The sequence below is a fragment of the Varanus komodoensis genome, unplaced genomic scaffold (assembly GCF_004798865.1).
Source record: "Varanus komodoensis strain SLA01 unplaced genomic scaffold, ASM479886v1 scaffold3, whole genome shotgun sequence".
NCBI lineage: Eukaryota > Metazoa > Chordata > Lepidosauria > Squamata > Varanidae > Varanus > Varanus komodoensis.
This window is the reverse complement of record NW_025335761.1, coordinates 56,478,634-56,491,561: the sequence shown is the minus strand read 5'-3', so window position 1 is coordinate 56,491,561 and position 12,928 is coordinate 56,478,634. Positions and strand designations below refer to the sequence as shown.

Genomic DNA, 12,928 nt, shown 5'->3' with positions numbered 1-12,928 from the left:
ACAGCACATCAGTTCTTAAACCTAGCAACCTTACAATGGTTGTGAAACATACACAGAAGTCGGTGCAATTCATGAACAACTCTCTTATTGTGGGCTGAAATGCTGCAGGGAAAGTGCTAGGTAATAAAAAAAATGCATATAGTAATTTACATATACCCGAAGTCTCTTTCCCTGTATTTTTAAGCATCCGGGCTCCTAAGGGTAAAATGGACCTGCATAAGCTGTCCTGCGCTTGCCACCAGAGGAAAAGAGGGATATAAATGCAATGTGAGGATGATGCTATTTGTAAATAGGGCTATATGGGTAGAGAAGAGGAGGGCATTTAATTTTGGGGGGGGAAAACCTCAGGCAGTAGGAGATGCACATGAGCAAAAGCCAACTAACCCTGGGAATCAGGGTTATGTCTTCTTCCCTATTTGCCCTCCCGCCCCTGAGATCGGCAGCAGATGCCCTCCTCTGGGAACCCTCTGTGAAAGATATTAGGAGACAGAGTTCCCAGAGGAGGGCCTTCTCTGCGGCACCCCGTCTATGGAATGCTCTCCCCAGAGGTCTGCCTGGCGCCATCATTATATGTTTTTTGGCGCCAGGTTAAGACCTTTTTATTTGATCAACATTTTAATAAGTTTTAATGTTGTATTTTTACCATTATATTTTAACTGCAGCCAGAGTGGGTCGACAATTTATGTTTGGTGATATTTGTATTTCACCTTTGTAAGCTGTCCTGAGGCTTTTGCAAAGGACGGCATATAAATATCCTAAATAAATAAATAAATCAGTTATAACAGGGGGCTGCCAGTTTTCCCAAAATATGGGGCTTCCTAGCAGGAACTCCCTACACCACCTCCAAAATGTGGGTTATCTGGATCCTGCTTACAAGTCATAACTTTTAACCAGGAACAACTCAGGATGCGACTCCACAGAATAGTAGAGCTGAAAGGGGCCAAAGGGCCACGAGGTCCAGCCCCCTGCTCAGTGCAGGACTTCCGGTTAAACCGTCCCTCTAAGGTGGCTGTGGGGACGCTTGTTTGTTGTTGGATGATGAATTGTGTGGTTTTCCACGGGCGGTCCTCTCCGCTGGGTTTGGGGCATAAGAACCCACGTTTCCGCCACAGCCCCCGGTTCAACAACAACCCGCGTGCAAGGGTTGTCGTGTGGCCTGAGCCGAGGCAGCGTAAAGCGCCTGCCCGCGTTCCTATGACGGGGGTATCTTCTGGATGCCGCACCGGCCTTGCTCGCGGCTCAGCCGAAGCGTGGCAGGAACGCCATCTGCGGAAATCCCCTCCGCCGCTCCGGATTTGCCCCATCCGGGTTGTGGCCGCCGAGCGAGCCCACCGCATGTCGTTCGCGGTTGCCTGGGAACTGGCAGCCTCTCCACGCCGCGCCGCGCCCGCTCGCCTCGGGTCCCCTCGCCGCCGCCTCGCCCCCCGCTCTTTCAAGGAGCGCCGCCGCGCGCCTCCGCGCCGATCACGCCCACGGGTGTTCCGGCCCGCCCGCCCTGCCCTCGCAACCCGACTCCTCGCCAGACGCGCGCGGGCGGGAGGGAGGGAGGGAGGAGGGCGCGGGGCGGGGGAGGCGGCCGTCACCGCCGCGCCCCCCGCGCGATGCTGCCGGGCTCGCGGCGCGCACCGGGGCGCACGACGCCTCGCCGCCGCGCGTGTAATGTTTAACCCGCGTCGTCACCTGATCTAGCCTGGCGGCTTCGGCGCCCCTGGCGGGCGGGCGGGCGGGGAGAGGGAAGGGCCGGGCCGGGCCGGGCCGGGCCCTGGAGCGCCGGGAGGGAGCGGAGAGCGAGGAGACGGGGGTGGGAGCGGCGCGCTGAGCCGCCTCTTGACGTCTGGAACCTGCTGTGCAAGTCAGGGCGGGCGCGGCGCTGCCTTCTGTCCTCGGCGGGCGGCGGGAGAGAAAGACGAGGGGCTCGGCTGGCCGGAAGATGCATGCCCGGGCATGAGAGCGGCGCCTGGCCGGGCAGGCGAGGAGACCCGCGCCGCCGCCCTGGGGCTTCGATCGGGCACCTGGCGCCGCGCTGGAGGGCAGGAAGCGGGAGCCGCCGCTGCGGCAGGGTAAGGCTGCGCGCAGGTAGCGTGGAAAGGGCTGGGCCCCTAGCGAGCCGCCGGCCAGTCCGCGCAGGCGGGGCTGGAGGGAGTCCCCCGACCGGGAGCAGCTGATGCCGCCTTCTGCGTCTTTGGCCTGCGGCCTCCTCCAGCCGCCGAGGCAGCACCTGGCTGCGTGGCGACGCACCACCGGCAGCCCGCCCCGCCGGCGCAGGGCCTGCCGGCTGCGGCGGTGGCCGGCCGGGCCGTGACTGCGGCGGAGAAAAGAAGGGCGCGCCGGGCGCCCCGCTGCAGGAGCGGGCTGGGTCGGAGGGTAGACGGAGGAGGTAGGAGAGTCAGCTCCCCGGCGGGGATATTCTGCTTTTTGGGCTAGACGGGATGGGGGTGAGCAGGAGGCTCTGGCAGAGCCCGCACGAGAAAGGGGGGCTACTGGATTTTGGGTGGCCGGAGGGAGGTGAAGCAGAGATGCAGGTGTGGGTATGAGGGGTGAATCTGGAAGGGTGTATGTAGTGGGAAGGAGGTGGTGCAGCGGTGTGAAATGGGCCAGGTAGAACGCAGAGCAAAGCGGGCTTTTTCCATCTCTCCCTCACCTGGGATGCAGAGCCCTTGGGCGCATTGCTGGGGGCCATTAGACGGTATGGCAGGGTGCGGCTGCTGGTGGTGGGGAGGCAATGTGGGGTGGGCACCTAGGCCAGGTAGAAGGTTCCCTTTATGTCTCTGAACAGAGAGGAGTCAGGGATGCACAAAAGAACAGAGATGAAAAGAAGCTGGTCTGTAGTCTGTTCACTTAGCGATGAACGGAAGAGCCCTGCTGGATTGGACCCAAGTTCATCACAGTGGCCCAAGAGATGCCCACGGGAAACCCACAAGCCGGACAGTAGGATTGCACATCTCCTCCTCTCTTTCCCTCTTCTTCCCTTCTCCAGCCTTCTTCCAGGCTTTGCTCCCAGAATATAACCATGTATAGCTTTGCCTTGCCTTCAGGGTTAGCGCTGCTTAGAGTAGGCCCAGTGTAATGGGACCTAAATTAGACTAGACACTGGATGCAGCCCTTGTGACTGTGTGGCAGCTGCCCCAGTCTTCTTTCTAGACAAAGAGACGTGGGTCTCTCTTACAGTCGAGTTATCTTTTCTCTGGAGGATTGACAGCACTCCATCTCTCTCTGCCTCTCTCCCCCATCTCGGTTCCACCCCCCCGCCCTCGCTTGTCTGCCCCCCCATGCTCAGTGAAAGAATGTATCTGGCTGCCTCTGGCCAGCCGCTCTCTTGTCTGTCGCACCTTGGGTTTGACTGGTGGCGTTTCTCCTCACCCGCCTTCCCTGGGTGTGGTGCAGAACTGCTGGCCGCCGCCTTGTAATGGTAGATCAGGGAGGGATGGCCCGGCCCGGCCAGTTGGACTGGCATCTTCTGGCCGCGACACTGTGCAGCCGTCTTCGTTTCCCCCTGCCTCCTTTTTGTTCCAGCTCTTGCCTGCCCCTCTGTTGTGATGCTTTCCTGGTCATGCGCTTTGTGCAGCATATCCCAAGTCCTGTCCTCCTTGCTTTTTAAAGCCTGCAACACATAAACAAGCAAAGCAAATCTAGATAGGATTATGGTGCCCTTGAGCTGTGTGCCTGCACATGTGTTTTGCTTTAAACCTTCCCTTCCTTCTGGGGAAGTATCCATAATAAGCATTCGCTGTGTCCAAACTGGCTGTGGAGGGTTGGAGAGGCTGATTATAGATACAGCTTCCAAACTGAAACCAGGAGGAGGGGGGGAGAGTTGCAAGCCTCAGTTGCTGCTCTGCCTTGCGTCTGTGTTCTGGGCCAGTTGGAGATTGTTTGGTGTGTTTATTCCCTTCCTCCTAGCAACAAATGCCAACATGTTCTTGCAGCTCCTTGCATGCATTAGAGGAGGAGGCAGGGGAGGAGGCAGAGGCAATGGCCAAACCTGGGTTCACCAACTCAGCAAGCCAGAGTTGAAAATGAGTTGAATCATGGGTTGTTGTTGAGTCATGGGTTGTTGTGTTTTCTGAACCAGGCTGTACTAACAAACCATAGTTTGTTAACCAAGAACAACTCACAGTTTACTACCCTACAGCGACTTATATGCTGTCCATTCATCGATTGATTATAGTCTACAAACTGGCTGGATCCATGCAACACAACCCCTGATTCAACAGGAACCCACAGTTTACTGGCAACGCACACTCAGCCCATGGTCTGTCTTGTGCTGTGTGAACCAGGTCAAAGAGTTATGATGACTACATGCTACCTCTGGTATCAGAGAGAATATGCCTGTGTGCAACAGTCACTGGAGCGCATGAGGGGATGCGCTGTTGCATTGTGGGCTTCTCAGAGGCAGCTGATTGGCCACTGTGTGATCAGAATGCTGGACTTAATGGCCTCTTGGCCTGATCCAGCAGAACTCTTCTTATGTTACATGGAGGAAAGGGTAAAGCTTGACTTTAATCATGCTTAAGTTTTATATTGACTCCATAACAGAAGCTACAGCCTTGAATTTACAAGAACTGGACTGGACTGTGAATTACAGAACATCTCAGAGGGCATTCCATCATAGGGTCACCCTAAATTGGAAACAATGGATGTAGCAACACAGTGTTTATGTAGTATCTTGAGTATTCCAAGTGTTTTACTCCTGTTATCTCCCTCATTCTTGCAGCAGCTTTACTCCATGTTGTCATCCTTATATTGCAGATTGTGGGTGTGGTGGAGCTGGAGTAGAGAGAACACGACCTTGCCTAAGGCCACCGGGAGGCAAAGGAGACCTTATGTTAAACAAAGATGGCAGCTGCAATTTTTAATCTTTTAAAAAGTCATTTTGCCCCTGTGACTTCTAGTAGAATTTAGCTGAATCCTGACATCACAGAGTTCCAGTTTTCCCTGTGGCTGCTGTAGATGATGAAGCTGGAAACCTGGAACACTGTGATGTGAGCACAGGGCAAGTTGTATTTCCTGCTTGGACCAGTGGCTTCCTGGTCCACAGGTACATTTCTTACAGTGCAGTTCCAGTCAGTGAGATTTCCCTGGAACTTATTCCTGTGGAAGCATGTTTGGGATTTCAAGCCATATCCTCTGTACTTATTCCTACACACGTTAAAGTGTCATTCCGTGTTGTCATTGCTCTCTTGTGTGTCTGGATGGAACAGTGTCTGTTCCTGAGCATTGCATTCTCTAACTCCACCTTTTAAGCAGGTACAATGACTTTGTTTGCTGGTGGTTTGATTATTGCCTCCTTCTCTGTGAAGGAGAGAGAATGCAGATGATTTCCATGGAAACATCATTGTGTGTTTATTTTTTTGTAGCACTGAAACCTACATTTGCTTACTGAGGTTTAGCCACCTTGTTAAAGCCCTCCAAAGTTTTCAGCAGCTGTAGGTTCCACTCTCTTCCCTTTCTGAAACAGGCAGGAATGCTGGGCCATTTGTTGTAAACAGTCCCAAGACGCTCGTAATGGGATGGTCTATATAACTTTAAATAAATAAAATAATTCAAAATTCAGTGTGTTTTCAGCAAAGTGAAGCTACCTGTTTGTCAACTCAGACAGCCAGTATTGCACCTGCGGAATAGAGCCAATTGATATGTTATTTTTGTAGCTGCTTTTACGGGCGATCACCACTGTATTGATATTGTTTTTATTTTATTTTGAAAAAGCTGGACTTGGAGTCTTCTGGACATCTTGTGCAGCATGGGAGTGCAGAGGGGAGGGTCACCTCTGTGCGCATCTTGTCCCGCAGAGCAGCCAGACTGCTGATGCCGCTGGTCCACCTGCAGCACTTTGGAGTGGGGAAGGCAGGATGCTGAGGTGCTGCCTGGTTACCTTGGATCTTGGTGCTGGTCTCCTCCTCTCCCTGTCACACCTAACCCTTCAAATAAGTAGTAGTTCCTCTATACTCCTCACTAGTCAGGCCTCATAAGGAATACTGTGTCCAGTTCTGGGCACCAAGATTTCAGAAAGATGCAGAAAAATTAGGGTCCAGAGGAGGGCAACAAAAATGATCCGGGGTTTGGAAACACTGCCCTACGAGGAGAGACTGAGAGGACTGGAAATGTTCCGCTTTGAGAAGAGAAGACTGAGGGAGGACATGTTTATCCCTCTATAAGTACCTGAAAGGCTGTCACAAAGAGGAAGGTCAAAATCTCTTCTTGTTGATGCGAGTGTGTAGGACACAGAATAATCAATTCAACCCGGATTCAGGCTGGACATCAGGAAGAGCTTCCTCACTGTCAGAGCAATACAGGGGTGGAACCAGCTGCCCAGCGAGGTGGTGGGCTCTCCCACACTGGAGACAAACTGGGCAGCCTTCTGAGTGGGAGGGTGTAAATTGTGTCCTGCAACAGCAGGGGGTTGGACCCGATGGCCTTCATGCTCCCTTCCAGCTCTACTGTTCTGTGATTCTCCAGGCTTGCTTTGCAACTTCAGAGAAGCAGCAGGAGCAACTCTTTCCAAGCCTACTGCTCTAGCCTCAGAGCTGGGATGCCTAGAATCCCTAGGATCGCTCCACCCACTGCACTGCATTGCCTTTTGGGTGCTTACTGTATGTTATCTTTTCTTTGGACACTTTTTAGGACAGGCTGGTCAAAGTATTAAAGAGATAAGGGGGAAACCTCAGAAATGGATTGAAAAATCTACCCAGCATACCTGTTTCCACAGCTGTTCTGCAGATTATGTGTTCAGTTTGCTGCTGCTGCTAACTCAAAAGATGTTGCACTTACGATAAGTGATGGCTAGCACAGTCGCAGTACTGTTCGCTGGCGTGACATGTTTTCCTTGGGGAAAATCTTACGCCAGCAAATGCCGTTGGTGTAGCTTTTACTCGTACAGTGTAGCCTGTGTCAGCTGCTCATGGATTGGGCCCAAATTTAAGCACCGAGAAGACATAATCCTATGCAGGTTTAGACAGAAGAAAGTTCCATGATTCATAGTATGGCTGGGAATTGTCCTTTTTTCTGTCCACCCTCCTTATTTATTTGAGTTTTAGGAAAATGGATAGCATTACAGCCATGCTCCCATTTGGTCAAATTCCCCCATTGCCCCCGTCACCTGTCAGCTGCTCTGGCCTCCTGAAAATGCTGCAGAGAAGGTCCAGGGACTCTGCTAAATATGGGAGGCTGTGGTGTGGAGGGAATGGGACGGGTGTTGTTCTTAGTCGCGAAGTTGTGTCCAACCCATCTCGACCCCATGTAGATACTCGAAGATGTGCGGAAGCACCTTCCACGAGCGGAACTGTGCTCATGGTAGGGGCCTTCACCGATTTTTGGCAATCCCATCCTCATCAGCCTCCAGAACCACAACCTGATCCATTCAGTGTCTCAGGCCTTCGGTGTAGTTGTGGGAACTGGTGGAGGAATTGGCAGGGAATTCCTAAACTGTCTGTGCAGTGGGACTTGCCTATATCTGGAACCAACCCAACACCTTGCAGGCAGGCAGGCAGGCAGGCAAAAACACTTCAGTAGGGTAGCCTGCAAGCAGTGTCCTTATTTCAGGGTGCAGGGCCATTCATGTCTAGACAGAGAAAGTCTTACAGCCCCCTACTCTTCCCCGCCAGCATGCTGGAAGTTGTAGGATTTTTATCTAACTATTTTTTTATTTATTTATTATTTATTTATTAAAACATTTTTATGCCGCCCCATAACTATGCATAGGATTGCTCTCTAAGTCGTCAAAAAGTTAGGGGTGTGGATTATTTGAGGTGAGAAGAGAGAGGATTTGCAGGTAAAATCTACCATATGGAAAACGTGATCTCTGTCTCCTCTTGCAGTGAGGTGGATTCTCTGTTTGATTTGCGCACTTCCATGATAGGTTAATTTCCTGCCCATGTAGTAACCACCCTTTCTTCCTTTTCACGGTAGCCCAAGATGCAGAAGTGTTTTTTAAAAGAATTCTTGGCTGAATAGTTTATCTCCATTTTAGTGTATTAGTACTTAAGATTCTGTGATGTTTTAACATTGTACTGATGTCACATTTCTGTGTATGCAAACCTAACATGCAGTTTTAGATGAAGGTGTGACGTTTCTTATGCATTCCTATATGGAAGACATAGATCCATTATCAGGGCTTTCAGGCCTGAACTTTTGGTCCAGACTGTATGCACGGTCTTTGCGTCCACCCCTTTTTACATTCATAATCGTCCTGTCCCTCAGTTAGGCTAACAGATGATGGCCACTGGGAGTCTCCAAATGTACAATCTGACTGAATGGAGATTTGACAAGCCCAGATCTTCCCAGCAGTCAGAGTGACTCGATATCCTATGCTAAGGATTTTGGACGATGACTCCCATCTGTCCCAGCCAGTATGGAAATGGCTAGGAATTATGGGAATTCTAGCTGAAAAAGTTCAGAGGGTACCAGGTTGCCTCCAGGCTGTCTGAAGAGAACGGAAAAGCAACATTAGTTTAATTTCTGCTGTCAAAGGCACCAAAAGAGTCTTTTCTCTCTTTCCTGCTAGGCCCCAGTCACTTTTGGGCTGAAGATCTTTGGTGCTTTGTGCTGGACAGAAAGTCATGTTGCATCACAAACTTTTTCCAGGCCTGTTTTCGGGTGAAGTTTGGGTCATATCAAAAGGTGCTTGCCATCCTGATGAGGTTCTGATATGTATTGGGTACAGAGAACAAAAGTTACGTTCAAGTGTAGTTGGCATTGACTCTTGGGTTGTTGGTTGTTGAAATGAAGGTTATGGTGCGAAATCATATGTCTATGCCCATTAGTTTTTATTGGTTTGGTCAAACTTATCTGGAACTCTTGCTTATTCATTTATTATGTTTTTATAACTGCCCAATAGTCAAAGCTTTCTGGCTGGTTCACAACAATTTAAGATATAAAATGCAATAGAAAAATTTAAATAGTTAAGACTACAGTATAAAATAAAAGCGACAACTACAGTAAAACCTAGCAGCAGATTTAAAATACAATATAGAATTTAAAACAAACTTGAAATAAAAATTCCAGGGAAAATTCAGGGACTTTCTCTTTCTCTTGTTCAGGATGGTGAAAAGTTGATGTGCCAAACACCAAAATGAGTGTGACATCGTGGTTCCTGGTGAGCAGTGCGGGCATTCGCCACCGGCTCCCTCGGGAGATGATATTCGTTGGTCGAGAGGATTGTGAGCTAATGCTCCAGGTAAATATACTTGCCCTTATAAATTGGTCTGATTCCATTTCCTCTCTGAATGAGAGCAAGTTTTCAGTAATAACATTATAATAATATTCAACATTATCGTTTGTAAAACATGGTGGTATTTTCTGAAGGAGATAATTATTATATAATAATTAATATATTAATTATTATAATAATATAATTACTGAAGGATATGATAATAATGAAACTCATTTAATAGAAATTTGCATAAAACAGCTCAAGTGCCATATTGGCCTTCACCAATCTGGGGCCTTCCAGATGTGGTGGATGACATGTCCTATCATTCACAGCTGGGTCACTCTGGCTAGGGACAGTGAGGGTAGTAGTTGGGTTAAGAGAGATTCCTGAAGACACAGCTCAAGCTTTTCTTCATTTATGCCTCTGCTCAGTACATTTTAGGGATCTACAGATGAGTTGAAAGGTCCTTGCCCAACTGGGGGGTGTGAGAAGTCAGGAAGCTGTTTCTCAGCTCATTATTTTTGCTTCCACAGCTGTCATTGATCACACTCTGTGTTGCTCCCGAGCGCCATTTTTCGTCCGTGCTTCCTATCCACAGAATGACGGAGTGATAGCAGGAACTGCTGCTACAATCACATCGCCAGACATTGTCATGTCTTTTTTCAAATCTCACTAGCTGTGGGTGTCATCATGAAGCCAAATCAGTGAGGGCGGGAAGCAACATGAGTGTCTCTTTGGATGAAGCATGGAAGAAAAATGGTGCTTAATAGAAGCAAGGCGCATAATCACCACCACAGATAAGAAATGGGAATAATAAGTACCACATCTGTGTGGTGCATTCATGTGTTCAAAGCACTTTGCATGTATGAGCTTGTAATTCTTACAACACGCTCTAAGAGAAGTCAGTACTTTCCCCTCCCTGTTGCTGAGCAAAGGCAGGCCAAAGGGCACCTCGAGATCTTGGCAGAGGTGAGATTTGAAACCGGAACTTCCTGGCTCACAGCTCAGTTTCTTGGTTGGAACGGTGAGCAAGCTCATCACTGATTAACTGGGGCAATTGGGGTGTGCCTCCCCAAAGTGGCCCCCAACTTTTGCTGCGTGTGAACAAGGTGACTGTCAAATTTGTTCTGCTCTCAGAGTGCAAAGGGGCCATCTAGTTTCTAGCTGTTCTTGCAGGCCTAGCTATTACCTGCGGACAGGTGCATTGCTTTTTATACACGCCTGAGTAGCAGAACACACACTTTCCATGTAGCAGCACCTCCAGTTTAAAGAATTAGGTCAATGGGACAGGCCGACTTCTGGAGAGTTACTGAAACTCAGAGAATACTGCAAACTGGGCCAGGTGATATGAGATTTCTAACTCATTTTACCTTGATCTGTGAAGTGCTCCATATTGGTGGGTGTGCATTAAGTGGATTGGGGAAGAGCTTTCCTGATTTCCAGCTGGAAACAGTTAACTAGGAACAAGTGGAGACCAAGTAGTGGAGGGATCCTTATGTGGAGAAGGTCCTAGGTACAATTCTTGGATCTCCAGGAGACCTTGGAAAGCTGCATTTAGTTGAAAATGGAGATTATATTTACACCTCATTTGGGATATTTAGGTCAGAGGTTTGGAGGCTACTGCACAATAAAACCTGTCAGCTTTGTTTGCCACAGATCCAGCGGTGTGTCTGCTCTGCTTGCCGTATTTAGATCTGGAAGTTTTCCCAGGCTTGTAGAGTTCGCACATCTCCAATCAATGTTTCAGGTATTCTGGCTAGCCCCAGAATATCCAGGATCAGCCAGAGGCTGCTTCCTAGGAGGAACTCAATGGAGGGAATATAGGAGATCTGCCTCAAATATTGTTGAGTCGTTTGGACTGTAATGTTAACCCCGTTTGCTAGGGTGTGAGCCTCATCGAATGGAGTAGAACACAGTCTGAGGAAATGGGATTAGGATCCTGTGATGTGTGATACTCTTATTAATATACTAGTTGACAGAATGATCCTTTCTCCAACTGGGTGCCTTCCAGATGTGTTACACTGCGGCATGCTGGGAGTCGCAGTTCAACATACCTAGGAAGGCTTGCTTGATGGTTCTTCAGATATATGCTGGAACATTAGATGAGCCCTTCCTCAGCCAGATTTCTTCTGTATGTTTTGAACTACAGCTCCCATCATCCCAGGCCATTTGCTGTTGTGACTGGGCCTGATGTGAGTTATAGTCCAAAAGTGAGGAGGGCACCCAGTTGGGGAAGATGGCGTCCGATGCCGAACGTTCCTCGACTTTGCTACTAATTTCCATTTTGCACTGGCATTTTGTTTTGTACGTGGCTTTAATATGCATTTGTATTTTCAATGGGTGACCTTTTTAGTATGAAAAAGGCAAGATATCAACATTTTAATACATAAAAGATAAATGGCACCACTCTGTACCCAGCTCCACTTCGCCTTTTCTCTCCCCCACCTTGCTTTTTCTTGGCTGATTCATGACCAGTGGTCATATTCTGAGGGAATATTTGGTTCCTTCACCTGGTGGTCTCTACCTGACAGATGCTAAAAGCAATATCCCAAGGATCCACCTGGATGTTCTGATGCTGCCCTTACTGCAACTGGCAGTGATTGAAGAATCCCAAAAGCTCCACCCTTTATTTATTCATTTATTTACTTACTTAATTTATTCTATTTATATTCCTATTTTTTTCCTTCAAGCAACTCAAGGGGGTCTACATGCTTTTCCTCCTATTCTCAGCCTCAGAACAACCCTGGGAGGTAGATTGAGAGTCTGGGACTGACCCAGAATCACCTGGTGAGGTTTGTGGCAGAGCGGGGAATAGAACCTGTGTCTTCCAGATCCCAGTCTGTCACTACACTGGTTCTCAGCCATTGAAGAAGTTGAAAGGATGAGCTTCTGGGAGATTTTGGAGCAGGTTACAGAATTTGCACTGAAAGTTTTCAGCTTGTTTTGGAAATGTACCTTATTCCCTAAATAGTGATCTGTTTTAATAGGCTCATTTGGCTTGTGTTTAGTAAACAACTAAGCATTACAAACTAGCCTTATTAGGTTTTTGTCGCAATACTCCTGAAATATTAGAACTTGTAGATAAAGTTCATGGATGCCACATTCCTATGCCTGTTTTGACAAAAATAATTTTCCTGCTGGCTGGACAATGCTGGGAGTTGAAAGATTTTTTTCTCTTTCTAAACATGCAAAGTTTGCATCTTTAATATGACTTAAATGTTATGTAAATTTGTTACTAGACAAGCATGTACTTCCCTTGCATTGCATAAATTTGAGACAAAACACATGGAAAGTTACTGACTACTGTTAATGCACTAACTTTTTAGCCAGACAAAAAACTGCGTGATTTGCTGGCAAATGCTCTTCTCCAGCTTTGGAACAGCCAAGCTGGCCTAATACTGTGCTTGTTTTTGGCATAAGATTGTATTTGCAGTTGGCATCCATTAATCATTGCGAATGAATTTATGAAGTGGCAGGTTTTCCATGGTAAAGCAAAGCACTGGAAAATTTTCTTTAAGAAGTTCCATCCCATGCCATCCCTGTTTTGCTCTGGCTGCTTAATGCGGAATTGCAGTGCTCTGTGTCAGTGTACCTCTGAGTACCAGATTCTAGGAGCAGTAAAGTGGTTTCAAAGCATGGCTGTTGCTACCTCGCTTTGTGTGTAAGGCCCCCGAGAACAGCTGGTGGCCTTTGCTGAACACAGGAGCTTGGGGCTAGGTGGCAAACCATGGCAGCCTGTTCCTCCTTAAACTAAGGTGCCAGGTTGCCGTTGCGATGCAGGCT

The 12,928-nt window shown here is 48.6% G+C and overlaps 1 protein-coding gene across 2 annotated transcripts in view; it reads left to right on the top strand.

The window, feature by feature from the left end:
* Positions 1-1,816: 1,816 nt before the first annotated feature.
* Positions 1,817-12,928, top strand: part of CEP170B (centrosomal protein 170B) — a 102,920-nt gene continuing 91,808 nt past the window's right edge. For both annotated transcript variants that reach the window (XM_044436033.1, XM_044436032.1), the window contains exons 1-2: positions 1,817-2,060; positions 9,033-9,169. In XM_044436033.1, the coding sequence (XP_044291968.1) occupies positions 9,065-9,169 (105 nt within the window). In that variant the 5' untranslated portion in view covers positions 1,817-2,060; positions 9,033-9,064. The remainder of the gene's footprint in view (positions 2,061-9,032; positions 9,170-12,928) is intronic.